Raw genomic sequence first — 20092 nt, forward strand, 5'->3', positions numbered from 1 at the left:
AAGAATATGTAGAAAAAGCCTAAGGCTACAATTGAGTTTTAATTTCAATATTTTATCTATGCTATAATATTCCAGAGTGTTCCGAACTTTAAGGAAAAAACACAGTATGATTGTTACACCTGGTATAACATGAATTTACCTGCTGAGCAACAATATTTATTTATTATTTATTGACGGACCGAAATCCATTAGTACATGATACAATTAAAATGTCACACAAATTATAAAAAGAATTCAAAATAAGAACTAGTGCTAGTAGGTACAAAATTGGTAAATACATAATAAACAACAACAAAAAAATAAAATTACTTGCTCTCATTTAACAATTGACAGCTAGTCCTATAATATAAAGTAAAGTAAAAAATCTAAATATCTAAAACATTTTGCAATTGACAAATCAGTCTTGAAATTAGAACATTAAGTTAAATATAAATGTAATTGTGTGGAAAACGCAGTAAAGTCGTTCATAAAGAAATCAATATGCGGAGATAATGTATTTGCTAATTTAATAGTTTTACAGAGATAGGAACTTGAACCATAGTTTGTACGGTTAATGACCTCGTGGAAGGTGGTCACAGAACGGGTGGTCCTTGAAGGTACATGTAGACCAATTTTATTTAAGAGTGAGATACAGAATTTATGACCATGAATTAAGTTATATAAGAAGCAAAGATCTTTATGTTGACGACGACTCTGTAATGAGTCAAGTCGAATAGTTTGCAGTAAAGACTCATAACTTTGACCAGTGAGATGCATCTTATAAGCATAATAACGTAAGAATTTACGCTGAACTTGTTCAATTTCATTAATGTGGCAATTATATTGAGGTGACCAAACACATGATGCATAATCTAAGTGTGGTCTAACCAAAGAACAATAAAGGAGTTTTAAAGAACGACCAGTCGTAAAGTCATAGCTACATCTTTTAACAAAGCCAAGCATCTTTAATGACTTAGAAACCATGCTATTAATGTGTAGGTTGAAATTCAAGTTAGTGTCAAGAATAACACCCAGATCTGTAACTGAGTCAACTAATTGTAACATAGTGTCCCGTATATAGTAAGAATTATTCTCAAAGTTTCTCAGTCGAGCAAAAGTTATAGCATGACATTTGTTTGCATTTAAGTCCATACCATTAAGTGAGCACCATTCCACAAGACCATTAAGATCTGATTGCAAATTGTAGCGATCCAAATCAGAGGTAATTATGTGAAATAATTTAAGGTCATCAGCAAATAGAAGAAATTGAGCAAAATTGAAACTTTTATTTATGTCATTTATAAATAAATTAAAAAGGATAGGTCCTAAGTGGGAGCCTTGAGGTACCCCCGATTTAACTATAATTTCATTAGAGAAACGAACTATCTGCCTTCTATCTAATAGATAATTTCGAATCCAACTAAGCAGAGGATCAGAGAAACCTAACTGTTCGATCTTATGTAACAATAACGTATGGTTGACCCTATCGAATGCCTTGGAAAAATCTGTATAAATCGCATCTACCTGTTGTTTGCTTTCCAATGCTTCATTTAAGAAGGAGGTATAATTTAACAAGTTCATTTCAGTTGATCTCCCCATTACAAAACCATACTGTTGTTCAATGATTACATTTTGTATAGTAGGCTTAATTTTGTCACATATTAAACTCTCGAATATTAATACATTGAGATTCTTAAATAATAAAGCTATAACATACTAAAAAAATCATTTAAATCGGACAACAGGTTTAGGAAATTCGAGGTATCAAATGTGTATAATTCATCTAGTAACCTGACTTTTTTCCTGGCATTGTATATCGATAAAAGCAGCAACATTAAATCTTCGGATTAACAAGGGTCTACATAACCTACCTCTATATTTGGCTAAATGGCGTTACATAATTTTTAACGCCATCCCATAAGCATAATGGAAATACACTCTGGGCCAAAATTAACCGGCCACCTTTAAAATTGGTCATTTTTGATGTCTTATATCTCCTAAACTTGTCCGATTTAAGTGCTTTTTTTAATATGTTATAGACTTATTCCTTGACAATATCGTTATAATAATATTATTGCTAAACAGGTAAATTTTCATTGTATACCGGGTGTACGAATCAAACTGTGTAAAGTTTGCATCACCCTGTGGAAAATTCTAGCATTTATAAAATATTGAAATTAAAACCTAACTATAGCCTCACGTTTTCTCAACATTCTCTTTTTTTATTCATTCGCTGATGTTGTATAATAAAAAAGTTAGGTGCTTTAACAACTAGACATGTTTTTTATCAATACAGGGTATTTTTAAAAAATTTTGGCAAAGTTTAAGAGGTAATTCTGCATGAAAAAATAATGACAGTTTGCTTTATAAACTTATGTCCGCAAATGCTTCGTTTCCGAGATAGGGGGTGTTGAAATTTTTCTGACAAACTCACGATTTATTTATTACTTTAAAACCGGTTGAGATATCCAAATGCAATTTAGTGGGTTTTATGACGTAGTTATTGCATATTTCTTGACATACAATTAAGGATTTAATATTCACCATTGGCACGCATACGGGTAATTTGAGCAATCATATTACCCGTATGCGCGCCAATGGTGAATATTAAATGCTTAATTGTATGCCAAAAAATGTGCAATAACTACGTCTTAAAACCCACCAAATTTCATGTGCATGTCTCAACCGGTTTTAAAATAATAAAAAAGTCGTCAGTTTGTCAGAAAAATTTCAACACCCCCTATCTCGGAAATGAAGCATTTGCGGACATAAGGTTATAAAGCAAACTGTCATTACTTTTTCATCAGAATTACCCCTTAAACTTTGCCAACATTTTTTAAAAACACCCTGTATTGATAAAAAACATGTTTAGTTGTTCAAGCGCCTAACTTTTTTATTATCTATTTATTTATTTATTTTCAACGGGCTACTGCCCAATAAGATTACAAGTTTATAAGTCCAATATACAAAATACATGTGTCAATAATAATTAAAATACAATAAAATAGTAATAATAAAACAATAATACAATAAAATATAAATATCACAAACTTAATCACACAAATCAGATTTATATATCACATTAATGACTATCTATCCAACAACTACTCAAACAAACATACGTCTGAGGCCAGAGATGAATTCAGACTTCGGTGCAAAGAAATCTAAATCAGGGTGAATATTTGCCCTTCTTAGTGCTCGAGATAAAAAGTTGTTATATGCATAGTTGGTTCTATGGATAGGAACATGGAATGTTTGATTTAATCGAGTTCTACGGAGAGGTACGTGGAGACCGACCTGCTCAAGTAGCTGAGGACACAAAACTATTGAATTAATTATGCCATAGAGCATCCTTGCATCCTTAATTACTTGTCGGTCATGCAATGAGAGAATACCCAATTGGGTTTCAATTTGATAATAATTTAACTGATTTAACTCAAAAGGTATACCCAGTTTATATGCTATGTACCTTAAGAACTTGTGTTGGACTGTCTCGATTTTTGTTATGTAAATATTGTAAGATGGAGACCAAACACAAGAACAATACTCTAGATGAGGTCTAACTAAAGAACAATATAGTAATTTAATTGCTTCAATATTCTGAAAGTCTCTAGTGCATCTTTTTATAAAACCAAGCATTTGTAAAGATTTGGAAATTCTTGAAGTATAATGTGATTCAAATAAAAGTTTACAGTCTAAATTAATTCCCAAATCACGAATTTCAGTAACCCAGTCAACAGCAATATTCTGTATATTATAATTATATTCTATTGGGTCTCTCGATCGTCCAAAAGAAATAGCATGACACTTAGATTCATTCAGGGCCATGGCATTCCGCATACACCACTCACTCAACCGATCAAGATCATGTTGAAGATTAATACAATCTTCTGTATTGTTGATAATTGTATAGAACTTTAGATCATCTGCAAAAAGCAGAGGTGAACTGTGTAGGAAGCGTGGTGTATATCATTGATGTATATGTTAAATAACAGGGGCCCCAAATGTGAACCCTGAAGTACTCCTGAATGAACCTTAATCTCACTGGAAACAAAATCCCTGATACGCACCATCTGAACTCGGTCAATCAAGTATGTTCTCAGCCACTCAAGGGGCCATTAACACCCATTTGTTTAAGTTTAAATATTAAAATATTATGGTTGACCCGATCAAAGGCCTTGGAGAAATCGGTGTATAGTGCATGTACCCTACAACCCCTCTCCAATGCCTTCCTCAGGAAGTCCACAAATACTAGTGTGTTACATTCGGTTGATCTGCTATTCCGAAATCCAAATTGTTGGTCTACTAGTTGTTTTTCAAGTGAAGCTTTAAGATAGTCACATACAAAACATTCAAATATCTTTGGTATTACACTAATTATACTAATGGGCCTGTAATTATTCACCAATGAATTATCTCCCGCTTTATAAATGGGTGTTAAAAAACTATTTTTCCAAGATTCTGGAAATTCACCCTTATTTAAGGATAGATTAAAGATGTGAAAAAGAGGTCTCGATAATATAAAACAACAGTTCTTGAGAAAGCTAGGAGGCAATCCATCAGGACCAGGACCCTTATTCGCATCCAGTTCCGATAATTTTAGATAAATATCAGATATAGTTATGTTGAAACCAGTCAAATTAGTAAGACCAAATGTAGGTGAGTCACTGGATGTGACACATATTTGAGTGGAATATACTGTAGAAAAATATTCTGCAAAAAGATTTACAATATCTGGTCCGTGACCGGATCTAACACCACCATACCTCAACACAGCGGGCATAGAGGGCTTTCCTCTCCGTGAATTCACAAATGACCAAAATCCCTTCAAATTATTTCTTATTGACAATTCTGTTAAGTAAATATGATTTCTGTAGCTTTCAGCTTTTAACAATTTACAATTAGCCCTCAGCTGTGAAAAAGTCTGATAATCCAGAACTGATTTAGATAAAAGATATTTTTTGTGAGCTTTCTTTTTCTCAACTATCAGGTTCTTTAACTCTAAAGAGAACCAAGGAGGGAATCTATGTTTTGAATACCTTTTTAGGGGGATGAATAATTCTATAGCTAAGTAAACTATATCATAGAAAATATTTAAAATTTGATTCAGTGTTTTTCCTAAAAATAAATTATCCCAACAGAACTGTGACAAAAAATCAGTTATTTTCACATAGTCAGCCGACTTGAAGTCCCTATAAAAACCGTCACTAACCAAACCACCATCATTGGGGCGCCTTTTGGTCATCTTTATCTCAAATTCCAGGGGTGGGTGATGCATACCCTCCCTCAAAAGAGCTTCATCAGCTCTGGACACAGTTACATCAGCATCATCAACCAACACCAAGTCCAGAATACTACCAGTTGCATTCACAATAGTATTGGACTGAAACAAATTGTGGTATGCACACATACCAGACACAACCTGCAGGGCTTCAACTTCAGAAGCTGTGGCATCTGGCAGAGGAACTGTTGAAGAGCACATATCATTTGAAAACCATTCGCAGTTTGGTAAATTGAAGTCAGCAGCCAGATAATAGTGTGCAGATGGATAATCTTCGGCTATTTTTTCCAGGGTTTCACAAAATATGGAATATTTGTCAAATGTAGACTTCGGTGGAAAATATGCTGTTCCTATAATAAACTGATTTCCACCTTCGGTCACCAAGACAAAAAGCTGTTCGATTGACCAGTTAACTTTTAAAGATCTACTGCTTAAGCTCTTATGAACTGCAATAAGGACTCCACCACCTCTTGAGAATGAACTTGTTTCACTGGAGCGATCAGTTCTATATATGTTGAGGTCAAACAACTGCAGCTCTTCATCGGCATAGTTACATGTCAACCAAGTCTCGTTGAATATGATGATACTGTAGTGAGAATAGGAAACATTCATAAACAAATGGTCAAGCTTAGTTCTGAGACCTCCTACATTTTGGAAATAAACCCACAGTCCAGAGGAAGACTGTGTTAGTTTTTTGACATTATTCTAGGAGTGCCATTTAAGGCCGGCCATTGGTAATGTTACAAGTATAGGCGATCCCATCACCTTTATAAAGTACACCACTCATAATCTAGAGCATATATGTATACCGAAAAATGCTTAACCTACTAACAATATATCTCGCTAATTACAGCCATATTTTTGCTACCCTACCTGTTGTGTATTGTTTATAAAAAAATGTGAAAGTTTTGCTTTTTTCTCAATAAATATAAGAGCGTTTATATCTAAATTACTCAAGTATTTAAATGAATTTCATGATAAAAGTCCGTTTAGCACTAGCCTATATGTAACGGAAGGATGTAACGTTAAAAAAATGTGAATTAATAAAGTACTTTTTGCGTGGTGTACTTTTAAAATAAATTTCTGGAATTAATAGAAATTGGCATGTGAAACGTAAATCTTGTACATATAATACACAAAAAGTATAGGAATCTGTAAGAATCTAAGCTCTGTTAATGTAGCAATTATGTATAAGATGGCGCTACGAAAAAAATTAAATAAACATCAAAAATTCAGGAGCGTAATGGCCCGTTTGAAACTTTCCTTAGGAAATTTCGGTACTTGACAAATATGAGTTTATTAGGGGTCCGGACAAATAATCCCGGACAAAAAATCCCCACAAATTATCCCCGGACAAAAAATCCAAGGACAAAAAATCCCCACAAATAATCCTCACAAATAATCCCCACAAATAATCCCCGGACAAATAATCCCCACAAAAAATCCCGGACAGATAATCCCCACAATTTTTTTTTGACAAAATATCCCCGCAAAAAATCCCGGACAAAAAATCCCCAAGAAATATTTTTGCCGAATAAAGTTGTCAAATGAATGCTTATAATCCAAGGATGGTACTAAAGATGAGAAATTTAGACTGTCTGTCCGTCGGTACGTCCGACCGCGCATATAACTACTCCGTCATTATGCCAGGTAGAATGACACATGAGGGGTCGAATGAACGGTTATAATCCAACAATGGTACTACAGATGAGCAATTTGGTCCGTCGGTCTGCTTGACCACGAATATAACTCCTCCATCACTGTACCAGGTAGAATGACAAATAAGGTGTCGAATGAAAGCTTATAATCCAAGGATGGTACTAAAGATGAGAAATTAGACCAAGGCTGTCTGTCCATCGGTCCGTCCGACCGCGAATGTAACTACTCCGTCAATATGCCAGGTAGAATGACAAATGAGGTGTCGAATGAATGGTTATAATCCAACGATGGTACTAAAGATGAGAAATTTGATCCGTCGGTGTGCCTGACCGCGAATATAACTCCTCCGTCACTGTACCAGGTAGAATGACAAATGAGGTGTCAAATGAAAGCTTATAATCCAAGGATGGTACTAAAGATGAGAAATTAGACCAAGGCTGTCTGTCCATCGGTCCGTCCGACCGCGAATGTAACTACCCCGTCATTATGCCAGGCAGAATGACAGATGAGGTGACGAGTGTACAGTGAACGGTTATAATCCAACCATGGTACTAAAGATTCACGCACGCATTTCCTTTCCGAAAGTTCCACTTTCACGCACGACGTGCGGGAAAGTAAAATACCTTGTAATATTGCATTATAATATATTATAATACATGCAATAAACTAATATTGAAAGTTTGTTTTTGACAACCTTGTCAAATAATTGATTTGTGTATTTTCACTTCTAAATAAAAATTGATATAACTCTATTTTTTGTGGCTTTTTCCAAACGTACGGCCCTAGAATAAATATTATTCCTAACTCGTGCGGAAAGTGTGTTCCTCGCACTCGAATGCCTGCCCGAACTCCGCTATCGCGTCGTTCGGGTCAACGGCGTCTCGTGCGTGAAATTATCACTTTCCGCAGTAGTTAGGAAAATAACTATTTTATGATGTCGATATTTTCCAAGTTATGGGGGGAAATAGTGACAGTTAGAGGTTAGAGTTAGAGCATAACTATTGAATTGTCTCGTTAATTATGAGTTTTACGACAAAAATGTAGGTACCTATAATACAAAAATAGAACTTAGTAGATATAATTAACTTTTACATAATTTTGAATTTTGATCTCTTTCATTTTTCTTACGAATATTTAAAATTGTTTCAAATATGATTTCCTACAATTATTTCTTTTTGACAATTTTTTTCGTGCGGTTGATATTTTCCGAGTTAGCGGGAATATATTAAAAAGGGGTGGGGAGCATAATTATTGAATTGAATCTTGTTTCCGAGCTGCCCCAAATTTTATAATTCTAACCTTTAGGGGAGGTCAATAGTGGTGTAAATTTAAAATTGCGACTGAATTCCGCTGAAGGGTTAGCCGTCATATTGATTTTAAAGGAGAACCGTTGATGCTAAATACCTCCACCATTTTCAACTTTTTTGCTCTACTGCTCATTATTTATAATAGTTCCCAGGTAGCAAGACTGTTTAACGCGCTCTATCTGAATCTGCGTTCCATTAGTGTGCAGATGGGTTATAGGTATAGATAGGGCTACTATAGCAATCGCCATTAAACCGGTTTTTGGTACGAAAATAGTGATTAGCAATTAAATTTAAGCATGAATTGTAATTTCGATTACCAAATATCGAATTCCAATTGTGAGTTCTTTCAAAAATCGTGCATGCAGCACTCTGCTTTGAATAACCCTGTTCAAAACATCCTATTTGTGATGATAATTGCTTGTCCTGAAAACGATAATCTTGATTGTAATACAAAAAAACCTATTCATTTTTGTAATTTCAAAAGTATTTGGTCATCATCATCATCAATGGCGTTATAACTCTTCGAGACTCTGCCACATTTTTTATTATTTAAAATCAATACAGCTGCCCACGATGTGAATTTGATACCGTTCACGTTATCAACACCAGTAATAAAAATTTAATGTGTTTCTCGGTCGATGATCGAAATGCCACATCAGCGACTTGTTAATTATTGTGTTTTGACTGGAATAAGAATGTGAATTTTAACCGAATTTTTAACGTGCATACAAATTGCACATACAATTTTTTTTGTTTATGCTTATTTTTTATTATAATAAATATGTTGATTTTCACCCATTCGTGAGCAAAAATTTGGTTGTTTTGACTTCTGAGTAATACCAAAAAGTCAAAAATCGTTATAACTGAAAAAACTCGACGAGTTATGCTCGATAAACTCATAATACTCATAAAGCTAATAAAATATTTTTGATCTTTTCGTTTCACATGATTCACTGAGCGTTGGCTTATTTTTTAATATTTTTCCTTATTTTTTTTAATTCATTGAATTATAGCGTTGATTGAGATATTAGAGGCCGTCCAATATATCAATCAACGATTATAGTGAATATGCTTATTTAATTTAAAAATAAAATAATTCTATCCTCTTCTTCTTGCTGTGCCTGTCCGTGACGAATGTTGGCGATCACCATGGCATGGCATCTTTATTTTATCTGCAGCAATGCAGGAAAGCTTCACATATGTTGAGTTGAACCAGGTTCTGAGGTTCTTTAACCAGGATGTTCTTCTTCTTCCTGGACCTCGCTTTCCAAATATTTTTCCTTGCAGAATGGCTTGTAGGAGGGCATATCTGGATTCATTTCGCATAATGTGTCCAAAGTATTCCAACTTTTGAGATTTGATGGTGGTTAATACTTCTCGGTTTTTCCCCATTCTTCTGTAAGGACCTCCTCATTTGTGACCCGATCAGTCCATGGGATTTTAAGAATTCTATTATAAGTTCAAAAAAAATTCAAAAAAATATGCTTGAAATATTTATTTCAAACTCTAAGCTCACCCCACCTTAAGGATAGCTATGACACGAATTTGATAGGCAAGCCATGCAAGTCGTTTTTGTCTATGTATGAAATTTAATAAAAAAATGTCTCATCCGGAAAGCAGATGGGTGCAGGTCAACCTATATTCGGATCTTAGACTATAACGTATATATAGTTTCGTAGAGTTTTGCTATCAGCCGTTGATGATTTGCTGATGAACGCTACTCGTGTTATTTCTTTCCGTTCATGTTCACAAGAGCATGTGTTAACAAGTAATTGGACTTCGTAAGTCCTAGGTTTTCATCCAAAGTAATCGAAAGTAGAACTGGAAGTCGATATTTTAACTCTTCGTGTAACTTTGCGTCGATTCATATACGATTTTACTAATTTTGGATCATATTCATTTACATTCATATCATACTTTGAGTCACTTTAAAACAGATACTTGCGGTTGCAACTCTAAAACTGAAGTCCGATGTTAAATTACTCATCTTTAATACCATCCTTGTGTTATAATCTTTTATTCGAAACCTCATTATTTGCCATTATATCTGTATTAATACGGAGGAGTTGTATGTAGGAGGACAGACGGAAAGACACTCATGAAACCGGAAGTATATATTTGTTCTCGCCTTGCGAAGGTTCGTCGAATAATATATCACTTTTACTATTCCGGTGACTTTAAAACAGTAGGTATTTCCGGTCCCATTTGTAAAACCGGAAGTCCTTGGTCAAATTTCTCACCTTTAGTACCATCCTTGGATTATAAGCTTTCATTCGACACCTCATTTGTCATTCAACCTGGTATAGTGACGGAAGAGTTATATTCGCGGTCGGACGGACCGACGGACAGACAGCCTTGGTCAAATTGCTCATCTTTAGTACCATCCTTGGATTATAAGCTTTCATTCGACACCTCATTTGTCATTCTACCTGGTACAGTAACGGAGGAGTTATATTCGCGATCAGGCAGACCGACGGACCAAATTGCTCATCTTTAGTACCATCGTTAGATTATAATCGTTCATTCGAAACCTCATTTGTCATTTTCCCTGGCATAATGACGGAGAGAAGTTACATTTGCGGTCGGACGGACAGATGGACAGGCAGCCTTGGTCAAATTTCTCATCTTTAGTACCATCCTTGGTTATAAGCTTTCATTCGACACCTTATTGGTCATTCTACCTGGTACAGTGACGGAGGAGTTATATTTGCGGTCAGGCAGACCGACGGACCAAATTGCTCAACTTTAGTACCATCGTTGGATTATAATCGTTCATTTGAAACCTCATTTGTCATTTTCCCTGGCATAATGACGGAGAAGTTACATTCGCGGTCGGACGGACAAATGGACCGACAGCCTTGGTCAAATTTTTCATCTTTAGTACCATCCTCGGTTATAAGCTTTCATTCGAAACCTTATTTGTCATTCTACCTGGTACAGTGACGGAGGAGTTATATTCGCGGTCAGGCAGACCGACGGACCAAATTGCTTATCTTTAGTACCATCGTTGGATTATAACCATTCATTCGACACCTCATTTGTCATTCTACCTGGCATAATGACGGAGTAGTTACATTCGCGGTCGGGCGGACAGATGGACAGACAGCCTTGGTCAAATTTATCAGCTTTAGTACCATCCTTGGATTATAGGGTTTCATTCGACACCTCATTCGCTATTCTACCTGGTACAGTGACGGAGGAGTTATATTCGCGGTCAGGCAGACCGACGGACCAAATTGCTCATCTTTAGTACCATCCTTGGTTATAAGCTTTCATTAAATGTTCTAAACATTAATTACATTTTCATTCTAAATTAGACAATTAGACAAATTTGAGTGATATAATTGTTCTTCCCTGGTATAATTTTATAATATTGGGACATGAGAAGTAGGTAACAAACTATGATGAACCAATATGCGAAATAGATTTTTCCAATACTTTTGGTTTAGATTTTACCACGAGATACGAGCACAGTATTTATCTGAGTAAAATTTTCAGCGAGACCCCGTCCTTAAACCTCCTAGAAAATGAAAAGTTCGCACCTCATATATAAAACGATTTCGAGTCATCTTAGCGAGACCGCACCTGCATACCAATCTGTACTGAAACTAAACTATCAGTTGACTATAAAGTCTGGAGTCCGCGGCTTCGCTTAGATATCTATTGCATTATTTCTCCGATAGAGGCAGCATCTCTCGGGAAAGAATCTTTTCTCTCTGTTGCACTGCGACTTGGGGACCTCTCTTTCATACAACGGCCGGCCTTAAGTACTTGATAAATAAGTTTTGTTCGCCCTTTCTCTCTCTTTCCTTAAGTTCACTCTTGACAGTGTTTAATGCAGTTCTCTGGTGTGGGGTGAGATAACACCAACATAAGTGAATGAATCAAAAAACAGAATGTTGAGAAAACATGAGGCTATAGTTAGGTTTTAATTTCAATATTTTATAAGTGCTAGAATTTTCCACAGGGTGATGCAAACTTTAAGAAAAAAACACAGTTTGATTCGTACACCCGGTATACAATGAAAATTTACATGTTTAACAACAATATTATTATAACGATATTGTCAAGGAATAAGGCTATAACATCCTAAAAAATTACTTAAATCAGATAACAGGTTTAGGAGATATAAGACATCAAAAATGACCCATTTTTAAGGTGGCCGGTTAATTTTGGTCCAGAGTGTATGAATGCAAAGATTTCATTTATCTCAAAACTTCGTTTTTGGGGTTAGACCACTGTTGCTCTGAGGGCCTCATTTAGAAATTGACGGTATCAGTATTGAACAAGTACATAAATGGAAATAAAATACCTTGGAATTACATTGTCAAGCTACAGAGAACTGGACAAAGAAGTGAGAAATCAAGTACAAAAAGCAAATATACTGGCAGGATGTCTTAATAACACTATATAGCGAAACCAACATATTAACACTGAGATGACGTCAAGAATTTATAAAGCCAGTATACAACCAACGACATATGAATCAGAAACAAGACCCAATACAGCCACAACACAAATACTACTATAAACGGCAGAGATGAGAGTACTGAGACTAATTACAGGAAATATGGTGAGAGAATGAAAGAAGAGTGAAGACATTACAAGACAATGTAACATAGAGTGTATACATGAATAGACACTAAATAGAAAAAAAGAATGGAATAACCACATAAGCAGAATGCGGGAGACACATGTGGTCAAAATGGAGTTTTGGGAGTCACCTCTATGGAGTGACAACCTTCCATTGAGGTATCTATATGTCAATGAACAAGCAAAATTGCTTATAAAAAGATTAGAAGATTTAGAATTAATCTATCATTCACACTTTTACCTGTACATTCAGTTTCAATAATAATGGACTAGAATTAAGAAAGGCATTGTGGTATGCTGTACTAAATAATTTGAGTTTAAATTAAAGCATACATACCATGATTTCTTCCCGAAGTTGAAAAAAAGGGAGAGATAGATGTTCAATCTTCACATTTAGATTAGTTAGATATTCTGCTAAATTGACTATTGCTTCTGTTTCATCCTTTAAAATCTCACTCATCCGTTGCTGCAGTTCTGTGCCATAACTTTTCAAATGACTTCTAAGCGTATCTAAATCATACTTTTGAGTGAACGTTGAAAGACTATTATCCACACTAAAATTTTTCTAAAATTGAATAATATTAGACAATATATACAAAATATTAAGCTTAAAATAAATTTCTTACTTCAAAAAAAGATTCCTTCCAAAGAATATCGTCATTTGATGTCATCTTATTTTTAAATTTTTACTTTTATTTAAATGCGAAAAAAATAACAACGTCAACATCTATGGGTTAAACCACGTAATACAGGAATAGTTATCGAATTAATACTATCGAATATATCAATAATTAATTATTGTAATAATTGGATTACTTAATCCCAATTCAAAAACCGCGATTTAATTTCTAAATTCTAAAATTAGAGTTTATTTTGCTTTTGCGGAAAGGTGTCAAAATCTGTCAACACGTCAACACGGATGCGGGATGGCACGACCATGCCCTGGAATCTTATATGAACAAACTGGGGAATTTCCCCCATCACTTTCACTACGGTCAGCTAATAAAGAGAAATGACAGCCTATCTCGCTCACGAAGACTTTAACCAATCATTTATGTTAACGCCATATCTGAATGTCACAAATAAAATAATCAAACGAGGCTTAACTCGGCAATGTCAATTCTGTCAAAAGTAATGACAATGAAAGTTAGTGGAAATAATTTTCCATTAGTTTACAGTTTTTATTGTATTATCTTTAACGATTTGTTCTTAGTAATTTCAATTTAAGTTGGTTCCTTATCCTTCGTTGATAAAGTGTAGTTTTGTTTTAGTTACGAAACGAAAGAAGTTTTGTGTTGTGTTAATAAAAAAACTGAACATGGTTTATTATTGTTGTGTACGGTTGTGTACAGATCATAGAAAAGTTAGAAAAATGCATAGATAGGTAAATAGTAATTAGTTTATAACTGTTTTATCTGAAACGAAACAACAAATAAATACACGTAGGTACCTATATTTACAAAAACATTGTCTAACTTTTTTTATATCCCTTTTCCTTACTAAATTTGACAGCAAAAATAACATATACATTTTGTAACTTGGGAATTCCGAATAAGTTATAAGTATTACTTAGATATTATTTAAATAAAATACTTTAACAAGCTTTGTAAGTTCTGGTATTTTATTTTAATAATATAGGTGAGATTATTTCTCGTAAAATAAGAAGATATTTTAATTAGTAACAAAAGGGCCCGCAAGAGGCGCTGAACGGATGAAATTAATAGGCGCGTTCCAAGTGACATGAAAACCGTCCTTCGTATTGCCCTCGTCATGCGCATTATAAAAAATGCGTTCCAAGCGAACATGAACGATGATTGGTATCGTACACCGTGTTGTTCCAAGCGATCCATGTACCGCTTCGAAATCGGTAACTGAACGGCCCTTTTGATACATGCCTTCAAGCAGAAACTATTTGTACTGACTTGCGCAGTTAGGATTGTTTTCATTGTTACTGGTCACTGCTATGAGATCAGCTGATGATTCAATAATAGAATAATCCACAATTTACGCTATTAGTACCTGTGAATCTTGATTTACGTTTAAATAATTATTAATTCTTTTTTTTTCAAATTAATCTTATAAAAATGGATAATTTATTATTTTCTTTTTTCATAGAAGACAACGATTTAATGTCAGATATCGATTCTGGGAAAGGTTTTGAAGCTGAAGTGATGTTTAATGAACATGTTAAGTCCACTTTACATCAACAATAAATTGAACAAGAAATTGACAAAGTTATTCAAGGTTAAATTTGGCTTATACAAAACACAATTCTACATCCAATTTTGACGTGAATAAAAAGAAAATTGACAAAATAAAACATATCCAATTGTTCTATTTCATCAAATTATTTCACTTTCTTTTACAAACCATACATTTTGTACTCGTCAAATTTGGTATTGAATAACTTTGTCAATTTCTTGTTCAATTTATTGTTGATGTAAAGTGGACATTAGAAATATTAATTTCTAACCATCTAGCAAACTACTAGTGGTACAGTGGTACTCGCACTGAAAATGGCTCAAGCGCAACTCGAACTTGAAATGGTACACGAATTCGTTCCAAGAGGGTTACGTACCGGTATTCGGATCGAGATCGAAAGAAAACCGTTCAAGGGCGATTCTGCGCATTAAAACAGTCCAATCGATTTCGTGGCGGTTCAAGGGATCGTACAAATGTGTCGTCTTGGAACGAACCTAATGCTTGTCCATTTAAATTTCCCGCCAAATGGTGATTAGTTAACACTACGGTCGCATGTGGCGAAAGGAACCAAATTTTTACAGTGAGTTGCCTATCTATCCGGTAATACTATATTATTTATCTATGGCATTCGCCGTTCGGCCGTTCGCCGCATTCTTCGTGTCGTGCCCATAGATAAATAATATAGTATTACCGGATAGATAGGCAACTCACTGTAAAAATTTGGTTCCTTTCGCCACATGCGACCGTAGTGTTAACTAATCACCATTTGGCGGGAAATTTAAATGGACAAGCATTAATTTCATCCGTTCAGCGCCTCTTGCGGGCCCTTTTGTTACTAATTAAAATATCTTCTTATTTTACGAGAAATAATCTCACCTATATTATTAAAATAAAATACCAGAACTTACAAAGCTTGTTAAAGTATTTTATTTAAATAATATCTAAGTACTACTTATAACTTATTCGGAATTCCCAAGTTACAAAATGTATATGTTATTTTTGCTGTCAAATTTAGTAAGGAAAAGGGATATAAAAAAAGTTAGACAATGTTTTTGTAAATATAGGTACCTACGTGTATTTATTTGTTGTTTCGTTTCAGATAAAACAGTTATAAACTAATTACTATTTACCTATCTATGCATTTTTCTAACTTTTCTATGATTTGTACACAACCGTACACAACAATAATAAACCATGTTCAGTTTTTTTATTAACACAACACAAAACTTCTTTCGTTTCGTAACTAAAACAAAACTACACTTTATCAACGAAGGATAAGGAACCAACTTAAATTGAAATTACTAAGAACAAATCGTTAAAGATAATACAATAAAAACTGTAAACTAATGGAAAATTATTTCCACTAACTTTCATTGTCATTACTTTTGACAGAATTGACATTGCCGAGTTAAGCCTCGTTTGATTATTTTATTTGTGACATTCAGATATGGCGTTAACATAAATGATTGGTTAAAGTCTTCGTGAGCGAGATAGGCTGTCATTTCTCTTTATTAGCTGACCGTAGTGAAAGTGATGGGGGAAATTCCCCAGTTTGTTCATATAAGATTCCAGGGCATGGGCGAATGCCATAGATAAATAATATAGTATTACCGGATAGATAGGCAACTCACTGTAAAAATTTGGTTCCTTTCGCCACATGCGACCGTAGTGTTAACTAATCACCATTTGGCGGGAAATTTAAATGGACAAGCATTAATTTCATCCGTTCAGCGCCTCTTGCGGGCCCTTTTGTTACTAATTAAAATATCTTCTTATTTTACGAGAAATAATCTCACCTATATTATTAAAATAAAATACCAGAACTTACAAAGCTTGTTAAAGTATTTTATTTAAATAATATCTAAGTAATACTTATAACTTATTCGGAATTCCCAAGTTACAAAATGTATATGTTATTTTTGCTGTCAAATTTAGTAAGGAAAAGGGATATAAAAAAAGTTAGACAATGTTTTTGTAAATATAGGTACCTACGTGTATTTATTTGTTGTTTCGTTTCAGATAAAACAGTTATAAACTAATTACTATTTACCTATCTATGCATTTTTCTAACTTTTCTATGATCTGTACACAACCGTACACAACAATAATAAACCATGTTCAGTTTTTTTATTAACACAACACAAAACTTCTTTCGTTTCGTAACTAAAACAAAACTACACTTTATCAACGAAGGATAAGGAACCAACTTAAATTGAAATTACTAAGAACAAATCGTTAAAGATAATACAATAAAAACTGTAAACTAATGGAAAATTATTTCCACTAACTTTCATTGTCATTACTTTTGACAGAATTGACATTGCCGAGTTAAGCCTCGTTTGATTATTTTATTTGTGACATTCAGATATGGCGTTAACATAAATGATTGGTTAAAGTCTTCGTGAGCGAGATAGGCTGTCATTTCTCTTTATTAGCTGACCGTAGTGAAAGTGATGGGGGAAATTCCCCAGTTTGTTCATATAAGATTCCAGGGCATGGGCGAATGCGGCCAGCCAGCGCCAGCGGCCACGATACAACAAGTCACCGGTACCGGCTACCTATCCACTACCAAAAAACGAAAGTGTTAAATGTTAAGTGTCAAAGATGAAAGTCACGTCACATGTCACTGTCACAACAAAATCATTCAAAATCAAATTAAAATTGCCAAGATTTTGGAAAATGTATAAATTTTGCTAATTTTAAAGTGTGTGTTTTTACCAGTGGTTTTTAAAGAATTTACTAATAAACATAATTGATATTTATTTTCTGCTTTGTTTATTACGATTAAGACAATTACGAACGACTTTCAAATATCACAAATATTTGATTTGAAGAAGGAAGCAGAAGATAATTCAGGTAAATACAAGTGATTAAAAGGCTAGCCCTAAACAGTGTGATCTAATTGGTATTTATTAGGTATGGAAGTAAAAACTGAAATTAAAGAAGAGTTTATGGAAGGTGACCTTAGAGATGTAGACAGTCAGTTATCCTCATCCACAAATCTTGGAGATTTGAAAAATGAACCAGAAGACAATACAGGTAATAGGAGTAATATTAGCAGTAAACAATGTGATCTATATTAAATTTACAATCAAGATGAAGTAGAAATAAACAAACCAAGACAGGTTAAATGCTACTACGAGCACTCCCGAATCATAATTTAAAATGTATAAACTTTGACAATCATTATTTGGGATTTATTGTCCAAGTAAAAAATACTGTGGAATAGCTTTAAGCCGGTGAAATATGATATTCTTCAAATATAGATATTAGGTCAAATGTTTAAGAAGCGGCCCTTTGAAAGCATCTGTGTTTTTACGGCCAGACCTCCCGCATATCTATTCATAAGTTTCGTGCAAAATCTTAGTTTTAGTTCGGTAGCTAGCAGTGTGTTAGTACTGGAGTGTACGTGTGTTAAGTGATATGAGTTTTGTTGCTGTAATTATTTTGAATATTGGTTTAGTATTTCGTTTGGAGAGTGTCAAGTGTTAATTATTGTAATTTATTTAGCGATAACGCTGATATTGTAGAAATTGCCAGTGCTAGTGTGAATGTAATTACTAAAAAAAAGAGCTCGTAAAGAAGATTCGAATGCATTTAAATGCAGAAACACAGCAAGTATGTTTGAATGTATACAGAAATCTACGTACGAACTTCGGCTTCGATGAAACACTATTGGCACAAGCCACCTCTGATTTAACAGAAATTCCACTTTCTAATGTATATAAAATAGTTAAAAATGAACCCTATCATCGCAAGAAACGATGTGACTACAAATTTTCAAGACCTTTAAATCCTTCACTCGTAAAACTATTCAAAACCACAATATACGACTGCTACAAAAGCAATGAAATACCTATAATAGAAATAATCTAATTATAATGAAGAATATACAGTCACAATTCATAAAACTTTAATATCGGATCACACTGCTCAAAGCCTAAGTTTTAATATATGTAAACAAAGTAGTGCTTTTTGCTTTAAAAGAATATTTAGTCCTTGCAACAAACAAGATTTTCAAAATCGGTTGGCACTAACAGATTGGAATAACATTTATGAGAGTGATGATGCAAATTAGGTATGGAATAGATTTCATAATATTTTTTTATATCAGTTTAATTTGAGTTTTCTGATTAAAAAAGTGTATCCTAACCGAAATGCAAGAAAGAATTATATTAGGGATGAAGTAGTAGTAGCCGCAAAAAGACAGGTTGATATTCTTTATGTCATTAGTTATAATGATAACAGATTTCGACAAGATTACAATGATGCAAAAAAGAATTATGAAAGAATTTTGGCACAAAATAAAGCGAAAAAATTTAAACAAAAAATAGAACAATCTGACAACAAAACTAAAACAGTGTGGTCAATAATTAATGACATAAAGGGTACTTCAACATCACAGAGGGAAATTCAGATCCCTGGAGAAGGTAATACAGTGGCTAATAACTTGAATGAGTATTTCTTAAACTGTGCGTCTCTGTTGGTATCAGAATTTTCCTCAAACTCCTATGAATCTTCTATAGAACAAGCGAATAGATCTATGTTTTTAAGGCCTGTAACTCAGGAAGAAATTGTTTCTATTGTAAAAGGTTTGAAAAATAAAGAGAGTTGTGGTGATGATGAAATTTCAACATCAATTATTAAAATATGTTTAAATGAGATTGTTATACCATTAACGTATGCAGTAAATATTTCTTTTAAGTCGGGTGTTTTCCCAGATAAACTGAAATTAGCAGTTATTAGACCTTTACACAAGAAAGGCAGTGTGGCACAAATTGAGAATTATCAACCAATTAGCTTGTTGCCAAGTTTCTCGAAAGTCTTTGAAAAATGTATGAGTAACAGATTGATGGAATATATGTTACAAAACAATGTATTTCATAATAGTCAACATGCATATCTAAAGGGCAAAGGGACACACACAGCAATATATCAATTCACTCAAAATGTCTTACAATCACTAGAACAGAATGAGGTTGTACTAGGATTATTTCTAGATTTAACAAAAGCATATGATTGTGTGAATCACGAATTATTACTGAAAAAACTAAACTTATATGGTGTAAAA

General features: G+C 33.9%; 2 protein-coding genes across 2 annotated transcripts in view; one reads left to right on the top strand and one right to left on the bottom strand.

Moving 5' to 3' along the window:
* LOC126893323 (conserved oligomeric Golgi complex subunit 2) overlaps positions 1–13909 on the bottom strand; it is a 65655-nt gene extending 51746 nt beyond the window's left edge. The window contains exons 1-2 of the mRNA XM_050663369.1: positions 13446–13909; positions 13157–13384 (exon numbers count right to left, since the gene is read on the bottom strand). Coding sequence (XP_050519326.1) covers positions 13157–13384; positions 13446–13490 — 273 coding nt within the window. The 5' untranslated portion in view covers positions 13491–13909. The remainder of the gene's footprint in view (positions 1–13156; positions 13385–13445) is intronic.
* A 3183-nt stretch (positions 13910–17092) lies between these two features.
* LOC126878690 (zinc finger protein ZFP2-like) overlaps positions 17093–20092 on the top strand; it is a 60760-nt gene continuing 57760 nt past the window's right edge. Inside the window, exons 1-2 of the mRNA XM_050641552.1 lie at positions 17093–17877; positions 17938–18060. Coding sequence (XP_050497509.1) covers positions 17940–18060 — 121 coding nt within the window. The 5' untranslated portion in view covers positions 17093–17877; positions 17938–17939. The remainder of the gene's footprint in view (positions 17878–17937; positions 18061–20092) is intronic.

This window comes from Diabrotica virgifera, chromosome 10, assembly GCF_917563875.1.
Source record: "Diabrotica virgifera virgifera chromosome 10, PGI_DIABVI_V3a".
NCBI lineage: Eukaryota > Metazoa > Arthropoda > Insecta > Coleoptera > Chrysomelidae > Diabrotica > Diabrotica virgifera.